Below are 15,347 nucleotides of genomic sequence, written 5' to 3'. Positions count from 1 at the left end.
GAGAATCATGCGGGAAGGATGATCCCGAGGCATGCACACACACTATTGCATTGCGCAGGCCAACTGAAGTGCTTTTGCCAGAAAGAGGCGGAGGAGGAGGAGGAGGAGGGGGTGGTGAAATAAAATAATCATAAATAAAAAAGGATAATAAATTAATGTTACTTCGATGATCGTCATTTGGTGACTATCATTACTGCCCGTGTTCTCATCCCATCTGAATTTAATGTCATTTGCCTTGTGATAGCCACCGGGTAACCGGACTGCCGCCAAGGCCTAGGGCCGATCTTACGAGCAATGCTTCCGTGTAGATAAAACCGGACGATCCCAGACGATGATGGGCCCTTTTGGCTGGGTCTTGGATAAAAGTCTTGGTATATCTTCTCAAGACAAAGTCATTAATTATCTCTACTCCGTACTCTATTCTACTTCACTCTGTCTGTCATTGCAGGCATAGCCAGCAGCCCACTTTTGTGTGACCAAGTCCCACGAGGAGAAAACCGAAACAGAAGTAATCAAATCACACACTTATCGTGTGATTATTACGGGTCACGATAACGAGTGGGATTACTACTATTGAACCAAATCAAATCAATTATCTAGCGGGAAAAAAGCACACCGTGACAGTTCACCCCTCCAGCCTTGTTTCCCTTACGAAAGGGAACTCCCGTGGACATCTTGGTTCCTGCGCCCGCGGCCTTTTCTCCGGTATGTTGGTGATGTAACGTACTCTTCAGGCTGAACATTTGCTTTCGCCTCTCTCTCTCCATTGCTCTTGCTTTCTCTTGTTCACCGTTTGTCCATTCTCGATCCCCATCATACCGGCTCACCTTCTTTATTTTACTCCGTTGTTACTACCCTTGGAGCCCTTCTTAAAAATATCATCCCACCCACCCCCACATACACTACTTTTTCAAACATTCAGTCTGGTCGGAAGCCCAGCTGCCATCCATCCACATTCCCCTTCGGCCTACTTCCCGCTTCTTAAATTCTCACTGTCTCCGCTGCCGATGCCGATACTACCCTTTCACAACCTTTTTTAAAACTTCTGCCATACTAACTCGTCGTTTTTCTTTTATTTTCCCAAAGCGCTGTCACGTCGTCGAGTCATCGTTCTATCTTTAGAGCATCAGGTTATTCATCAGCCTGGCTTAGTCAACGCCGCTGGTAATCGCATCATCTTCGGGAGGACTTAATCCAAAGTTTTTCCCTACCCAAGGACCGCCTTGCCACTCCCGGGGCCAAAAAGGTCTCTCCGAAAAGACCCAAAGACGCAAGTGACGGAAACGGCTGCTTTTGAAGTCTCCACTTCACCAACTTCCTTGCTCATTGTGGGACCCGTTGTCGACCCGGTCTTGTCTGCAAATCTGGACAGTCCTAAGCAGATCAGTGGCAGGCTTTATTCCCTTTTCGCGCCATAGTCCCGTCGCAATTGTCGTGGTTCCTTGGACACCTTCTTTTTAAAATTTTCTTTTTCCATTTTTTCCAATTTTTTTTACGTTTTCTCCTTTTTTAGTTTGATTAAATACATCAACCTCCCGCCCACCCACTCCTCCCCCTTCACACTCCAACCATATTGAACGCCCTTATATCTTCTTGGCTCCCCCCATTCTACTAGCAGCTGCACACAGGCAGCTGTTGGTTTGACACAATAACGTCATGGCTTTGAGTTTCTTTGGTGGCGGAGGCAGCTCCAGTCACGCGAAATACTTTGATATCCGGTGAGTCACGCCATTCTCGCACTTGCTCCGGCACCCCGGCCTCCTTACCCGAGTGCAACGGCTAACCACCCTGTTGTCGCATAACAGTCTTGATGAAGATTATATTGTATTTCGCGGAGGCGAGGAAGAAGCCGCCAGTGCCCATTTGAGCGGAAAGCTCATTCTTTGTCTGTCCGAGCCCTTGTCCATTAAGCACATCAGACTCCACCTTACGGGTATATCTCGAGTTTGGTAAGTGCTGTCGCTAATCCCCCGATGCGACAAGAATTAAAACTAATCGAGCTTGGTTAGTTGGCATTTGCCGTCGAGTACTGCCGGGGGGGGTAGAAAGTCATGGAGAGAACGTGTTTTCTACGAGAAGACCTGGAGATTCAGAGATGCGGGCAAAAGCAAAACGGAGGTCCTGCCAGCGGGCAACTACGAGTACCCCATCAACCTTGTTCTCGAGGGATCTATGCCGGAGAGCGTTGAAGGCCTTAACGACACCTACGTGACCTATCGCTTCAAGGCGGAAATTGGACGCAAATATGCCAAGGATATTATCGTTCGCCGGCCGCTCCGTATCATTCGCACTCTTGAGCCTAGTGCTCTTGAGCTTGCGCACGCAATGGTGGGTTCCTACATATACTCCAAGCTAGTGGAGGAGGTTCTGTACTAACACTGATGGTAGTCCGTGGAAAACGTTTGGCCAAACAAGATTGAATACTCGATCAGCACACCAACGAAGGCTGTGGTTTTCGGAACTAGCATCCGCGTGGACTTCAAACTGATCCCTCTCCTTAAGGGACTTAGAATTGGACAGATCGTTTCGCAGCTCATCGAAAGCCACGACCTTACCCTGAACCCCGAAGACCCCGATTCCGTCCGCAACACATACAAGAGTACGAGAACCATCCTGAACGATGAGCATGAGCTGGATGAGGACAGCGGTCTGGAAATCATCGATGAAATGGCAGAGGGATATCAGTTTTCACGTCATCTGGATCTGCCCAAGACTTTGACTCGGTGCCTGCAGGACACTGACACCAGGGGCATCAAAATCCGTCACAAGCTCAAGTTCCGCGTTCAGCTCCTGAATCCTGATGGACACGTCAGCGAGGTATGCAAACCCATGGCCTAAAATTGGTACTGGAGTTTATTCTGACCTTGTTGCAGCTTCGCGCGACCCTCCCCGTCTCGATCTTCATCTCGCCTAGCTTAGCCATCGATGAAAACAACAACCTTATCGACCAGACCCCTCAGTCCGCTCAAAGAGCGGTCGATAATCTCGCCCAGCAGGCTCCTCCCTTGTACGGCGAGCATCAATTCGATCAACTGTACAGCGAACTTGATCCTTCTGGATACCGGACTCCAGGCCCTGGAAGTGGCCCTGGCACTCCGTTCGGCACCCTTAGCCGTAACCTGTCGGCTGAGAACCTTGCTTCGATGAATGCATTGACCAACACCGACATCTCCGCTTCTGCCTTGCACACCCGTCTATCGATTCTGCGCGCCAACGGGAATGATCAGCCCTCCCCTACCGACCAGGAGCATCCGGAAAACGACAGCCGTCGCCTGGGCGTTCCTCCCGATTACTTCGGAGCGGGATCCGGTTCCAACTCGCACAGCCCCGCCAGTCCTGAGCTCTCCCGCCGTCCTTCTGACGAGGTTGATCACGACTACATCCATTCCGGAATGGCAACTCCTTACCACCCTCAATATGCCGAAGTCGAGACCCTGAGCCGTGTCCCAAGCTACTCCACCGCCGTCCGCACTACTGTTCGCCCTTGCGACTCGGAACTGCCTGATTATCAAGCTGTCATCGCCGAGGATGTTGTCATCTCCGCGCCCCAGTCGCCTCAGCAGGCTCATGTCCGCACCGCCGGCCGCGGGTCTTCATATTTCTCCGCTATCGATGCGCTCCACAGCCGGTCTGGTCTCCTCCACTCCACCTCCAGTCACGACGATGATGAACGTCGACTGCGTCTTGTGCAAGCTCGAGCCAGGGTCTAATTGGGTTGCAGATTTCATTAAGAATTAATATTTGATCAAGTCTCTTCTGAGGGATCAGGTGTCGACAAGAGTTGGAGTTTATTTCTGCTATGTCGGGGCACTCGGTGGTCAGGTGAAGGCGTGACTGGCTCCGCCAGACCGACTTACCGGGTAGAGCACCACCTCAGCACATATTCATCGGTCCTCGGATGCTGGCTGTCCGGGGATTTTGCGTTTCCGAACTCGGCCTATCCCATAAAGCATGAACAGCGTGTACTGCCGTTTCCCAGTTACAGTGTGTTTCTGAACCAAACACGGAAGATGTCGTTGTGCCTCTGGATGCTAGTCGCATACATACTTAGACTCGTTGGGTGGGGATTGATTTTACTGGCGTTCACAACTAATAGACGGGATGGGTTGACTGGGAGGACAGGGAGTCCGGGATTTCTTTCTTCATTTTCTACCCTGATCATCATCGATGATGAGATGACAGGCGCTTTACGAGCAGATATTTCATGACCCGGTGTCGGCACGAATTATGCACATGTTACCCCAAAAAAGACCTCTCTCAAGTGAGGGGCAATTACACTTTACCTGTTAAATAATACTTTCATACTCTCATAGCATTAGCGTTGCGACCGCAATAGATCTAAATTCCATCATTACAACCAGACTTTCTTTATTTATTTAGTGTAAAAAGCAGTACCGGGGATGCAGTGAAACGTGAAAGCCAAGAAAACCTTGATTGTGAAGCGTGAATGAATGAGATTGTTTGGTTGAGCTCCCCGTTCTGACGTAGCCACAAAAGAACCAGAGGGGGGAAGAATGGCCATTGAGTGTTCGGTTGAGTTAGTTCCCCCTGGAAAAGTGTGGCTGAGTCGGGATCCGCTTGCGGAGGTGGCATTTCCGAAGTGGGCATGGCCTGATCATCAAGCAGACAATCGATGGATGCTACACGGGCCAGCACATCATCACCATCATCATCGTCTGCGATCAATCGACCGGAAAGGATAGTGAACCTCCCCCGTGGAACAACTTTTCACGGTGATCCCTTGCCGGAATCGGAGGGAACATCTGAGGAACGAACCAAATCGGGGGTCATCCTGATTTGCGCCATTGAGGGGTAAAACTCCTTTGGGCGGTGACTTCATCGGTCGATCCTTTGCCTTTCAGTAACAACTCTTTCTACCTTTTTGATCTCATTTATTGCTTTTGGCGCTTAGAGATTTATTCTCATTTATCGACGTCAATCACATACTTCTATTCCCCTCCTCCTCCTTCTCACCCTTTCAGATCCCGACTTTCACTTCTGTCCGAATCATACTTATATACCGCCTCTTTCCTACCTTCTCCTCCTCGCCGGCACCTGCTTGTCCTCGCCCCACTTCCTCCGCTTCAACAAAGGCCAACAAGCCCCTAATCCGTCTGCCGATTCGACCGTCTTAACTAGTCGGAGATCGCGCTTCCGGTGTCCTCCACCTGAACCGCTCCGACTGCAGTTTTTATTCCTCGTGGGCGTGCCGTTCGACCGTCTTTTTCCCTCCTTGAACAGCTGTGTCCCTGAGAGGTTGCACGCCGCATCCTTTTTTTTTCCTTCCCCGCAGCAGCAACCATGTCGACTCCTGTCAGTCCCGTGGAGCATAAGCTCCCTCAGCGTTCGGGGACCGTCACTAGCGCCATGACTGGTGTCAGTCGTCGGACTTCCATGAGTGATGACGAGGCCATTCCCGGCTCTGATAGCAATGAGGTAGGCGATGGGAATACATTCTACAGAATTCTGTGATAGATAGCTAATGAATTCGCGACTGCTTAGACCACGAACCTCCTCCTCGAGCGTCTCCGTGCTTGGAAGCACATGTGTGGATATTTGGAAGAGTATGTGTCTGCGACGGCCAAGGTGTCCAAGTCGCAGTCCAAGGACTTCGAGAAGGTTTTGAAGGTGCGCTTGGCTACACTGGGCTCTATTTGAAGGGTTGGACATGCCTGTTATACTGATACAATGGGTTCCTTGCGTGCAGACTGTGAACGAACCTCTGCGGGAAAGCCACCATTTCTCCCAGAGCGCCGGCGGCGTTTCTTCTTGGTTTGAGAACATCCGCGCCAACACTCAGGTAATTATCCAATTACACAAGAGATGAGGACATCAGCTCACAGCTGGCTCTAGGGCATGGTGAACCTGTACCTTGACACTGAGAGGAACCTCAAGGGCTCCGTGCTCCCGACCTTGGAGCGCCTTCACAAGGAAATCAAGGCCAAGTCGAAGGAATTGCACAACGGCGCTGCAAAGGGCGCTAAGGCTGTCGACAAGGCTCGCGGTGTCACTCAGAAGCACATTGAGCTCCTCGCTCAGCACACGGCTACACTTGACGCCGCGTCCCATAACAAGATTGACACGGCCCATGACCCTTACATTCTCCGTCGAGGTGTCACCCACCGCCTGAACAAGCAGGTTATCGAGGAGAACAACAACCGCCAGGACCTCATCGCTGTGCAGAACAACTTCCAGCAGTTCGAGGCCCATGTCCTGCAGACCGTCCAGGGCGCTATGGAGCAGTTCGTCGTCTACATGGGCGGCCAGCTCGACCGTCACCGCGCCATGTACACGGACATTCTGTCCTCCGCGCAAAAGGTTCCTCCAGACTTCGAATGGGTCAACTTCATGACCAGAAACGACCACATCCTCGTCAACCCCGACGCCCCGCCGCGCTCCCTCTCCAACATCACCTTCCCCAACCAGGAGCACCGCGCCACCAAGCCCCTGATCGAGGGCACTCTGGAGCGCAAGTCCCGCGCCATGCTCAAGGGCTACAGCAGCGGCTTCTACGTCGTGACCCCCGCCCGCTACCTCCACGAGTTCAAGGACAACGACGATCTCCGCCGCGACCCCGCCCCCGAACTCTCCCTCTACCTGCCCGATTGCATCATCGGCGCCATCGACGGCTCCAAGTTCAGCGTCAAGGGCAAGGACGTCTCCAGCGGCAAGGTCGGAAACGCCTTCCACACCAACACCGAGCTGAGCTTCAAGGCCGCCAACTCCAACGAGGCCGAGAAATGGTGGACCGTCATCAAGGACGCCACTCGCGCCCCGACGTTCGCTTCTAGCACCACCACCTCGCCCACTAGCCCTGTTGCGGCCGAGAGCTCCCAGCCCCCCGCCTACGTCGAGAAGGAGTCTGCTGCTGCTCCGCAGGAAACAGCCACCGCTGCGTCTCCGACCACTCCGGCTGCTGTCTCTCGTACTAACACTAGCGGCTCTGGCACTCTCCCTACTGCGTCTGGCGCCGCCGCACCGGCAGCTGCACCTGCTACCACTGCTACGGAGGATAAGGCGTGATAATTATCTATATTTTTTTCTGGTATATATGCAACTAACCACTTACTTACTTAACTACCCGTATAATATTCCCTTTGCTGCATGCAATTGAACTTTATCCTTTGGCTTCCTCTTCTTTGTTACCTTCTTGCGTATGTAATTGGTCTTATGTATAGCACTTGGTATTTATCTTTCCATGTCTATAGGATGACTTTCATGTGGAGATTCTAATCTTTGAAATTATGCCTGCTAGCTTGAGTGTACGTAAGTCGTTGGCTTCTGCGATGCAGGGCGGCCGAGAAGTAGTCGCTGTTGGTTCTAAGCTTGCGCTTCGGTGTTTATACCCTTTTCATTACGTATCTTCGTTGGTACTCATGTTTCTGATATCCAGTGTAATACAGAATGAACAAGCCAATGTTTTTACTCATCGATTCATCCCAGTGGATGTATTTCTGGATGTGTACATCGTCTTCAAAGATACATGATTTATTTCAATATACTGCAAGAGAATAGAAAAAAAGATAAGATAGATAGAGAAAGAGATGTATCGCATCGGTGTAATAGAAACGCTCAAGGGGGTAAAAAACGTCCGGGAGAATCGTGGGAGCTCGTATCGGATAGATACAGTTCGAAGGAAATAAGTTAAATGCAGTTAATACAGACGAAGGTACGGGAAAGTAAGGTATTGAGGGTGAGAAGTGAAGTGTGCAGGCTCAGAAATCTTCAGGACTTTCAAGATCTGCCAGTTTCTGTCCCAGGAATCTCCCTAGCGCTGCAGATTTGGACTCCAGTGCGAGCAGAATAGATGGTGACGCGGAGAGGTTCAAGGTCGCTAGACGGGCTAGATCACTGCTCCGGTCGATTTCGTACTGGCTTTCGAGTTGCGCGTCTGAGCTAGGGCCATGGCGGCCTCCGTTGGCTGCTACAACGCTGGCATAAGTCCTCCCATCATTGGCAGCGTCGTCGCCTCCGGGATGTGAGGATCCGTTCAAAACATTCTGTGTACCGTTGGGTGTTGCTGCGTCTTCGGCATCTCCCAGTTTCGATGGCCCGACTGCGGCAAGAAGGACCTTGTCTGCGATTCTTGTCACGACCGCTACTAGATCGTCAAGTTCGAAGACGATGGACCCGACGTCGCCTAGTGATACAGATGGGGTGGTCACGTATGATGACGGATGGCTGGCAGGGTTCACGCCGGTGAGATTCCCACATGATGCATTTTTCGCGTAGCATGTGTACGCCGCACCGTATGTTGCGCTCAAGTTGCGCAGCTGCCTGGAAGGGAGGGAAGATGCGTATGCGAAAATAGCGCCATTGGTAGCGAATACCCTGTAAAGCATGGTTCATTAGCATCTCGGTCGCCGAGGGAGCAGGAATGTCCATACATCATAGAAGTGATTTCCGGAGGTGACAGGTTATCCTCTAGGAGGTCGCTGAGCGCCTCCGCATCCAGCATTTTTATGTCCGGAAGACCGGGTATCATGTTGCCTTCGTTGTGCTGCTCGTAGCAGTCTCCAAGCGCGATGTCTTGCTCAAGTGTTTTGTTTTCAATAACCCAGCCCTTTGGCGGAGACCAAGAACAGTCTTCGGGAAAGAAGAAGCAGTTGTCCCAGTAGTCACGGTCGTTGTAATCGTATTCGACCGGGTCTTCGGAGTATCCAAGGAGGTCTTGCGCGTACTGAACGGGGCTTCGTGCCCAATAAGGACGGTATGGGGGTTCGGGATGGACTTTGGGGTTTTGACCAGGGATGCCTGACCGAACTGGATGGTCATAATCAGCCATATTGTCTCGGTGAGAATGTATTATGGGATATTTAAGGTAGTAAATAACGATGGGAGGTTGAGGGCAAAGAAATAGGCTTGATAAGGGGTTTTGTGGAAAGGTAGAAAGCAGAGTGAAGTGTCCGAGATAAGACGAAACGGTGGTAGTACAAAGGACGAACGTGAATCATTTTAAGGAGCCTCTTCTGCCACTTTGGCTTAGAGACACAACTAATCAAGTTGAATCTCCTGCCCAAGGCTGATGCCGAAGTCCGGATCTCATGTTCAAATGAGGCGTGGTATGATTCATATGACGTTCCAGAACGCAGGAAGCTAGGCGTGGGGGATGTTTCACGGAGGAATGTCACAGCCGGGGGGCAATGACCATGACAGCAATGGAACGAGGCAAGGACACGAAAATAGCATAAAGTGGGAGGGAAAGGAGGAAAGGAAGAGGAAAAAGAAACAAAAGGCGGCAGTCAATGGCCAACAAGGCCGATGTCTGGGGCGAAAGCGAAGATCGCTTGGGCGGAGGATGACGATCCCTGGGGATTCAAGCCAGAGGGACACAAAAGGATACGGGAGAGAAAAAAGAAAACACAAACCTTATAGAGGGCGAGAGCGGCCTGCGCTAGGGGATTGAAGACACGAGGAGGTTGCAAAGTGAACGACTAGGATCAGCCAAGGCGAGGGAAAGAGGGAGTTGGAGATGCTTTGTCGGAGTAAGTCGAAAGGTGGGCGGCAGAAAAGAAGTATGGGGTATCCCGCTTCTCACCGCCTTGCCCAACTGTCCGTGATAGTAACGGAGTATTAAAGACCGAACCATGTATACTCACACTACTAGTATTAAGGTCTCGCTTGTCTCGGAAGGTAATTATTACCCAAAGCATGAAGTACCCTTAATAGGAACTTTAATGCGGTTCAGTGTGCAATTGGTAATTGGCAATTGTTCATTTAGTGTGTCATACTATGCCCGCCGCACTAGTATATATCCTTCCCCTCTTTTGGTTCGGATCTTTCATTACCACCGCGGTTGAGTCTGCTCACACCACTGTAGACCTTTCGAGTATATAATAGATCCGGAGATGTGCAGGGTATTCTAGAAGCCAATTTTAGACATTGACACATGCGAAAATTTAAAGAAATGCGATTATTAATGCAAGCTTTCGGCGGGCCTGTTTGGATAGCGTCATAGGCAGGTGGAACCCCCACCTTTTTTTCGGGTCTCCTCACACGCCGCTCACTAATCCAAACAAGCCATCTTTCTTTCTGCTTCCTTTTCCCCCTCCTCCCTTCATGTTTTCGCTTCCCGCTTTTCGCTCATCTTTCCTCAGGGTCCTCGTCCCAAGATTCTCCATCGTCCCTGGTACGTGCCTCCATCATATCCAGAGGATAGCTTTCCCCACTCGGATCGATTCCAGAAGCTTACCACAGGAGATGTAGGAACCAATCGATCCCTCGCAACCATGGCGACAGACACTTCCAAGTATAAGCTTAACCGTTAGTGGCTTCTTTTGCCCTGATCATCAGTCTGGTCTGGAGCTAACAATGTGCCTGTACGACAGACACCATGCTTCGGGTCAAGGACCCGAAGAAGTCTTGTATGTTCGCCTTTCATAGTAGGCTTCAGAGGTGCCTCATATACTCATCTGTCGCTATCGCTTAGTGGAATTCTACCAGTACCTGGGTCTCAACAAGGTTAACCAGATCGACTTCCCCGAGAACAAGTTCTCCCTCTACTTCCTTGCCTACGATGGCCCTCAATCTCTCCAGGGTGACCGTCACTTCACCGACCGCAACGGCGTCTTGGAGCTCACCCACAACCATGGCACGGAGAATGACCCCAACTACAGCGTGGTCAACGGTAACACTGAGCCCTACCGCGGTTTTGGACACATTGCTGTCTCCGTGGACAACATCGAGGCTGCCTGCAAGCGACTGGAAGATGCCGGATACTCCTTCCAAAAGAAGCTTACCGAGGGCCGTATGCGTCACATCGCGTTTGTCAAGGATCCCGATGGATACTGGGTCGAGATTATCCGCCGTCACAACGAGGATGTTGGCACCGCCACCGATCCCTCCACCTACCGCCTGAACCACACCATGCTCCGTGTCAAGTGCGCCGAGACAAGCGTCAAGTACTACCAGGAAGTCTTTGGGATGACTTTGCTGCGCACCATTGAGAACAAGGATGCTGGATTCAACCTTTACTTCCTGGGCTACCCCGGTGCCAACCCGGAGAAGCGGGAGGGTGCCACCAACCCGGTCTCTGAGTGGGAGGGTCTGCTGGAGCTCACCTGGAACTATGGCACTGAGAAGCAAGAGGGACCGGTTTATCACAACGGTAACACGGAACCGCAAGGATTTGGACACATCTGTAAGTCGTTCTCTATGATGAGCCCGCCGAAAGGGTTAGCTTTCCGCAGAGGACAGAGGAGTCGCTAACAGCCGACGGTTACAGGTGTCTCCGTCGATGATCTCAACGCTGCCTGTGATCGGTTCGAGTCTCTGAACGTTAACTGGAAGAAGCGCCTTACGGATGGACGGATGAAGTACGTGGCATTCATCCTGGATCCCGATAACTATTGGGTAGAGGTTGTCCAGAACGAGGCGCTTAAGCGTACTGGTAACTTGTAGTAGAGGGATTGTGTATCTAGCCAGCCTGCCGCTCATATACTGAGAATATTAGCACCGTTGTATTGCCGGGAAAAGGCGCGATTCGCGCTGAATGTACTTGTAGAGATAAAGAAAGCGTCGAGTAGCGCGGGGTTTCTTTCCCTTGAGGGATGCTTGGGGTTACCGAGAGGCTGATTGGCCCACTGAGTGGGGGGATATCCCCCGCTTCCCAGGGAGGCCCGCCTATCAGAGGATCGCCAACACTTCCCCAGAGCATCGTCGCCGACCGGGCTAAGACCCTCCCCCCCAGCACAAGAACTCCAGACCATTATTATTGACGGTGTGCGCCATCTCTGTCTGTCCTCATGACCTTCTTCCTCCCTGAATTGCATCTTAGACCATGCATGCTGTCCGACTGCCCTCAGTCGATGTTGGGTGACCGGATGCTTTCTTCTTCTCACCCTCCTCGTTGAACTTATCTCCTTCACCCTCCCCCCACACCCCGGGGTATTCTCGCGCTGCTGTCGCACCAACTCAACAAATCTTGAAATCACCATGCAGCCGCAGTCTGAGAAGCCCAAGCGGGCGCCTCGGAAGCATGTCACCACCGCTTGTGTTCCTTGTCGGGAGAGCAAGATCAGGGTATGTGAACTCTTCGCTTGGATCCTATCATCAGACTGGGTATAATGTTCCCCGGATGCTGACGCAATTTCGCCCAGTGTGACGGTGCCACTCCGAACTGCCACAATTGCGAGAAGAAGGGAAAGGATTGCAAATACCAACACGGTGATGATAAGCGGAAGTAGGTTTAGCTCGCTCACTGTTTCTCTGTTTTCTCCGTCGGCCTCGTTGAATTTGCCTCTCGTGTCCTGGGTATCGACCGTCTTACGATCAAATCTGGATGGAATATCGAATTTTCAGCGAACAGCGCAGGATCAAACTGGTCATTTTGTTTATCCGCGCAGCCAAACAAGGCTGACCGTACCCTTGCCAGAGTGTCTCTCCGCGCCGCGACGGAGTTATTTTCCGCAAGAATAGACCAACTATGCCAGTTCATCTACGATCATGGGTTGGAACCGCCCCCAATGAAACCTGAAGATGAGGCGGGCATGAACAGGGTTCTGGATACCCTGCAGATCCCTCGGGGGCTAGCGAAAAGGAGGGATTCGGTGGCGTCTAGTGGGAACAATGGGCAGCTCCAACCCGTTACTCAATCCCCGGCCCACACACCATCTCCTCTTCCTTCTTTGAGTCGTCAACTAGGTGGCACCGAGGATGTACCCAAGGTCTCCTCTCCATCGCACAGTGTAATTCCTAACCAGGGCCTCATACCACCGGTTGAGAGAAGTCAAGTGTCAATGAACCCTTTGGCGATGAACCCGGGGTTGTCCGCAAATTATCCTTCGACACACTGGGGGTTCACTCTTCCGACGGCAGAGAGCTTAGATGCTCTATACGCCAACATAGACGGCGCTTCTAATCGTTCCAACGAGAATAGCACTAGTCCTGATAGCCTCCAGTTCACACCAGACATCACTCAACAACCGGGCGTGTTACTGAGCCAAGCGTGGGACCGAGACAATGAGTCTGATAGTGGTGAAGAAGACGAAGCGGAAAAAGATGTCATTGAGCAGATTTCGCATCGCATAGGGACTCTGAAGATCGCCGGTGATGGTCACCTCAGATTTTATGGAGCTACTTCAAATCTCAACCTTGTGGACGTGTCTGCGACACAACAACGCCAACGCCCAGATGCACGGACCGTCCGTCATGATGGACAAGATATATTGAACCATCTGCGAGTGGGACAGCCTGTTGACCAGGCCCTCGAGGACCACCTTGTCGAACTCTACTTTACCTGGCAAAACCCCAGCACCTACGTGGTCGATAAGGATATGTATATGGATGCGAGGATGAAATGGAGGAACGATTTGATTGACACACCCTTTTATTCGGAGGTCCTGACGAATGCCATGTTAGTACCCGCTCCTCTATCATTTGTGACCTGTTCTGACAACTTCCAGGTGCGCCATTGGCAGTGCATTCGAAGCCCGGTATCATCCGACATTCATCACGTTTCCAAAATCGCTTTCGGAGTTCTTTGCAGACAGGGCCAAGGCTCTTCTGGAGATTGAGTTGGATTCCCCTTGCGTTGCGACTGTCCAGGCTCTTGTTATCCTCAGTTCACACGAGGGATCCTCTAATCGCGATGCCAGAGGTTGGCTCTATAGCGGTAAGCTGACCATATCGGGAACTGCAAGTTTGTTACTGACTGTGTCTAGGGATGTCAATGCGACTTGCATTTGATCTCGGACTGCATTTGGATACGACACCTTACGTTGAAAAGGGCGACATAAGCGTTCATGAGGCCGATGTACGTAGGATTGCATTCTGGGGCAGCTACACTGCGGATCAGTAAGTATCATCTGTGATGGTGGACCTGTTTAGACCAAGACTGATTCGATGGTACAGTTTCTGGGGGTTCTATTTGGGAAGGCCCTTCCGAATGAACGCAGGAGACATCACTATCCCAAAGCCTGCCTCCGATCTAGGAGCTGAAAAGGAAGGCATGTGGCACCCATATGGGCTACCAATGAAGTCAGACCTACTGGAGAACGGATTGAGGAACCCGAATGAACTGATAAGCCGCCAATTCGCCGTTCTTTGGGAGATCGTATCGCCCGTCGGCCACATTCTGTAAGTTCCCGGCTCCCGACGCCCTTCTGCAAATGCTAACGTGGGATACAGTTACGGCTGCTCCGACATTCCACGCCATGATCTGCAGAGGCTCTGCCACAGAGTTACGGATGACCTTTTCGCTTGGAAGGCCAATCTGCCATCCAGTCTGGACGTTGACCTCGCAAATGATAATGTTCCGAAACTACCTCACCTCCTAGTACTGCAGTACGTTCGCGTTACCCTACGACCTCACTTCCGCTTGTATCTGAGACTAACACGATCATAGCATGCAATACCATCAAATCGTTATCTTCACCCACCGACCCTGGGTATCGAAGAGTTACATTCAACCCCGCAGCCCACGCCAAGGGCCCGGCTATCACCACGCTCGACGAATGTGCGTCGAGTCATCAATAGCAATTGCCCGACTCCTCCATATATACGAGAAACACTATACATTCCGGCGTATGAACAACCAAGTCGTCGCCATGATCTTCAGTGCGGCGCTCATGCTCCTTTACGTCACCATATCAAGTTCCCGACCAGGCGGAGACACCGCTAGCAGCAACGCCGAAATGGTCGCCTACTTGAACCTCTGCTTCCGCGCACTCGACGAGATAGGCCAGTCATTCGAGAACGCCAAACGAACCCGTGACTTCCTTGTCAGTCTGCAACGGCGCTGGCAAGCGCACATGCGACGCTCCGGGGCACTGAAGCGCCAAACGAGTCGTCATCAACTCTCCTCTCAACAGCCCACAGGACGCATCTCAGATGCAGAGGCCTCGCGGAAAAAGTCCCGAGTTACCGCTCCGAAGAACCAAGCCGCTGTTCCTCTATCCTTCAGCAATACGTCTGCAATCACAGCCCCAGGGCTTTCATTCAACCACTCACAGTCTCAGTTGCATCAAGGACCGGGACAACCAGCCTCTGACCCGACACAGCAATTAGGCGTATGTCAGCCTGGGGAATTGGACTGGATCCGGGATTCAGATTTGCAACTGCTATCCGAGAACTTGGGCGATAGCGGGTTCCCTCACCTGGGGAATGCGAGCAGCACGTATGGCGGTGACCCGACCCTGCCTAGTCTGACTGATATTGAGCCGTGGTGGGATTCGCCCAATGGGACCACTACTTTCGGAGGGTCTTCGTTATGATATAGATATAGATGCCAAATAGCTTAATGAGTTCGATACTACTACTTCTTCTCTTCTTATTGAACTGGCTCCTAACTTTCTGTTGGCGACCCAGCTTACTGGTCTTATCAACGTTCTAGAAGCCCAAGGGTTTCA

At 51.6% G+C, this 15,347-nt stretch overlaps 6 protein-coding genes across 6 annotated transcripts; 5 read left to right on the top strand and 1 right to left on the bottom strand.

Moving 5' to 3' along the window:
* Positions 1-1,656: 1,656 nt before the first annotated feature.
* BO88DRAFT_455228 (arrestin family protein) lies at positions 1,657-3,710 on the top strand (the record flags this gene model as incomplete). Its single annotated transcript, XM_025710856.1, has 5 exons — positions 1,657-1,718; positions 1,806-1,949; positions 2,010-2,328; positions 2,389-2,817; positions 2,874-3,710. The coding sequence occupies 5 exons, from the start codon at positions 1,657-1,659 to the stop codon at positions 3,708-3,710; spliced, it is 1,791 nt and encodes a 596-aa protein (XP_025561555.1).
* A 1,349-nt stretch (positions 3,711-5,059) lies between these two features.
* Positions 5,060-7,134, top strand: BO88DRAFT_77378 (PH domain protein). Its single transcript, XM_025713121.1, has 4 exons — positions 5,060-5,436; positions 5,503-5,628; positions 5,708-5,800; positions 5,854-7,134. Exons 1-4 carry the CDS (start codon positions 5,302-5,304, stop codon positions 7,021-7,023), a joined length of 1,524 nt encoding a protein of 507 aa, XP_025561554.1. The 5' UTR covers positions 5,060-5,301; the 3' UTR covers positions 7,024-7,134.
* BO88DRAFT_77402 (uncharacterized protein) lies at positions 7,134-7,601 on the top strand. Its single transcript, XM_025713122.1, has one exon. The coding sequence runs from the start codon at positions 7,245-7,247 to the stop codon at positions 7,485-7,487; it is 243 nt and encodes an 80-aa protein (XP_025561553.1). The 5' UTR covers positions 7,134-7,244; the 3' UTR covers positions 7,488-7,601.
* A 114-nt stretch (positions 7,602-7,715) lies between these two features.
* On the bottom strand, positions 7,716-8,785 carry BO88DRAFT_343748 (uncharacterized protein; the record flags this gene model as incomplete). The annotated part of the gene is made up of 2 exons (XM_025703205.1): positions 7,716-8,331; positions 8,388-8,785. The coding sequence occupies 2 exons, from the start codon at positions 8,783-8,785 to the stop codon at positions 7,716-7,718; spliced, it is 1,014 nt and encodes a 337-aa protein (XP_025561552.1).
* A 1,297-nt stretch (positions 8,786-10,082) lies between these two features.
* BO88DRAFT_406099 (lactoylglutathione lyase GLO1) lies at positions 10,083-11,470 on the top strand. The gene is made up of 5 exons (XM_025707068.1): positions 10,083-10,129; positions 10,207-10,263; positions 10,329-10,364; positions 10,430-11,140; positions 11,225-11,470. The coding sequence occupies exons 2-5, from the start codon at positions 10,230-10,232 to the stop codon at positions 11,398-11,400; spliced, it is 957 nt and encodes a 318-aa protein (XP_025561551.1). The 5' UTR covers positions 10,083-10,129; positions 10,207-10,229; the 3' UTR covers positions 11,401-11,470.
* A 257-nt stretch (positions 11,471-11,727) lies between these two features.
* BO88DRAFT_406098 (transcription factor domain-containing protein) lies at positions 11,728-15,235 on the top strand. The gene is made up of 8 exons (XM_025707067.1): positions 11,728-12,021; positions 12,099-12,181; positions 12,374-13,354; positions 13,404-13,612; positions 13,662-13,794; positions 13,852-14,076; positions 14,128-14,283; positions 14,345-15,235. Exons 1-8 carry the CDS (start codon positions 11,935-11,937, stop codon positions 15,210-15,212), a joined length of 2,742 nt encoding a protein of 913 aa, XP_025561550.1. The 5' UTR covers positions 11,728-11,934; the 3' UTR covers positions 15,213-15,235.
* Positions 15,236-15,347: the final 112 nt, after the last annotated feature.

This window comes from Aspergillus vadensis (genome assembly GCF_003184925.1).
Source record: "Aspergillus vadensis CBS 113365 unplaced genomic scaffold BO88scaffold_16, whole genome shotgun sequence".
In the NCBI taxonomy this organism is placed as follows: Eukaryota; Fungi; Ascomycota; class Eurotiomycetes; order Eurotiales; family Aspergillaceae; genus Aspergillus; species Aspergillus vadensis.
Note: the sequence above shows the minus strand (reverse complement) of the source record. Positions and strands in the feature narration are given on the sequence as shown.

What these genes read in the sequence shown, in the direction of transcription:
- BO88DRAFT_77402 (XM_025713122.1), top strand. Translation starts at nt 7,245, where the DNA reads ATGCCTGCTAGCTTGAGTGTACGTAAGTCGTTGGCTTCTGCGATGCAG.
- BO88DRAFT_406099 (XM_025707068.1), top strand. Translation starts at nt 10,230, where the DNA reads ATGGCGACAGACACTTCCAAGTATAAGCTTAACC. An exon ending in TTCCAAGTATAAGCTTAACC is followed by an intron (nt 10,264 to 10,328) that starts GTTAGTGGCTTC and finishes CCTGTACGACAG; the next exon opens with ACACCATGCTTCGGGTCAAG. An exon ending in CAAGGACCCGAAGAAGTCTT is followed by an intron (nt 10,365 to 10,429) that starts GTATGTTCGCCT and finishes GCTATCGCTTAG; the next exon opens with TGGAATTCTACCAGTACCTG.
- BO88DRAFT_77378 (XM_025713121.1), top strand. Translation starts at nt 5,302, where the DNA reads ATGTCGACTCCTGTCAGTCCCGTGGAGCATAAGCTCCCTCAGCGTTCG. An exon ending in ACTTCGAGAAGGTTTTGAAG is followed by an intron (nt 5,629 to 5,707) that starts GTGCGCTTGGCT and finishes CCTTGCGTGCAG; the next exon opens with ACTGTGAACGAACCTCTGCG. An exon ending in ACATCCGCGCCAACACTCAG is followed by an intron (nt 5,801 to 5,853) that starts GTAATTATCCAA and finishes AGCTGGCTCTAG; the next exon opens with GGCATGGTGAACCTGTACCT.
- BO88DRAFT_406098 (XM_025707067.1), top strand. Translation starts at nt 11,935, where the DNA reads ATGCAGCCGCAGTCTGAGAAGCCCAAGCGGGCGCCTCGGAAGCATGTC. An exon ending in GTCGGGAGAGCAAGATCAGG is followed by an intron (nt 12,022 to 12,098) that starts GTATGTGAACTC and finishes AATTTCGCCCAG; the next exon opens with TGTGACGGTGCCACTCCGAA. An exon ending in GGCAGCTACACTGCGGATCA is followed by an intron (nt 13,795 to 13,851) that starts GTAAGTATCATC and finishes TCGATGGTACAG; the next exon opens with TTTCTGGGGGTTCTATTTGG.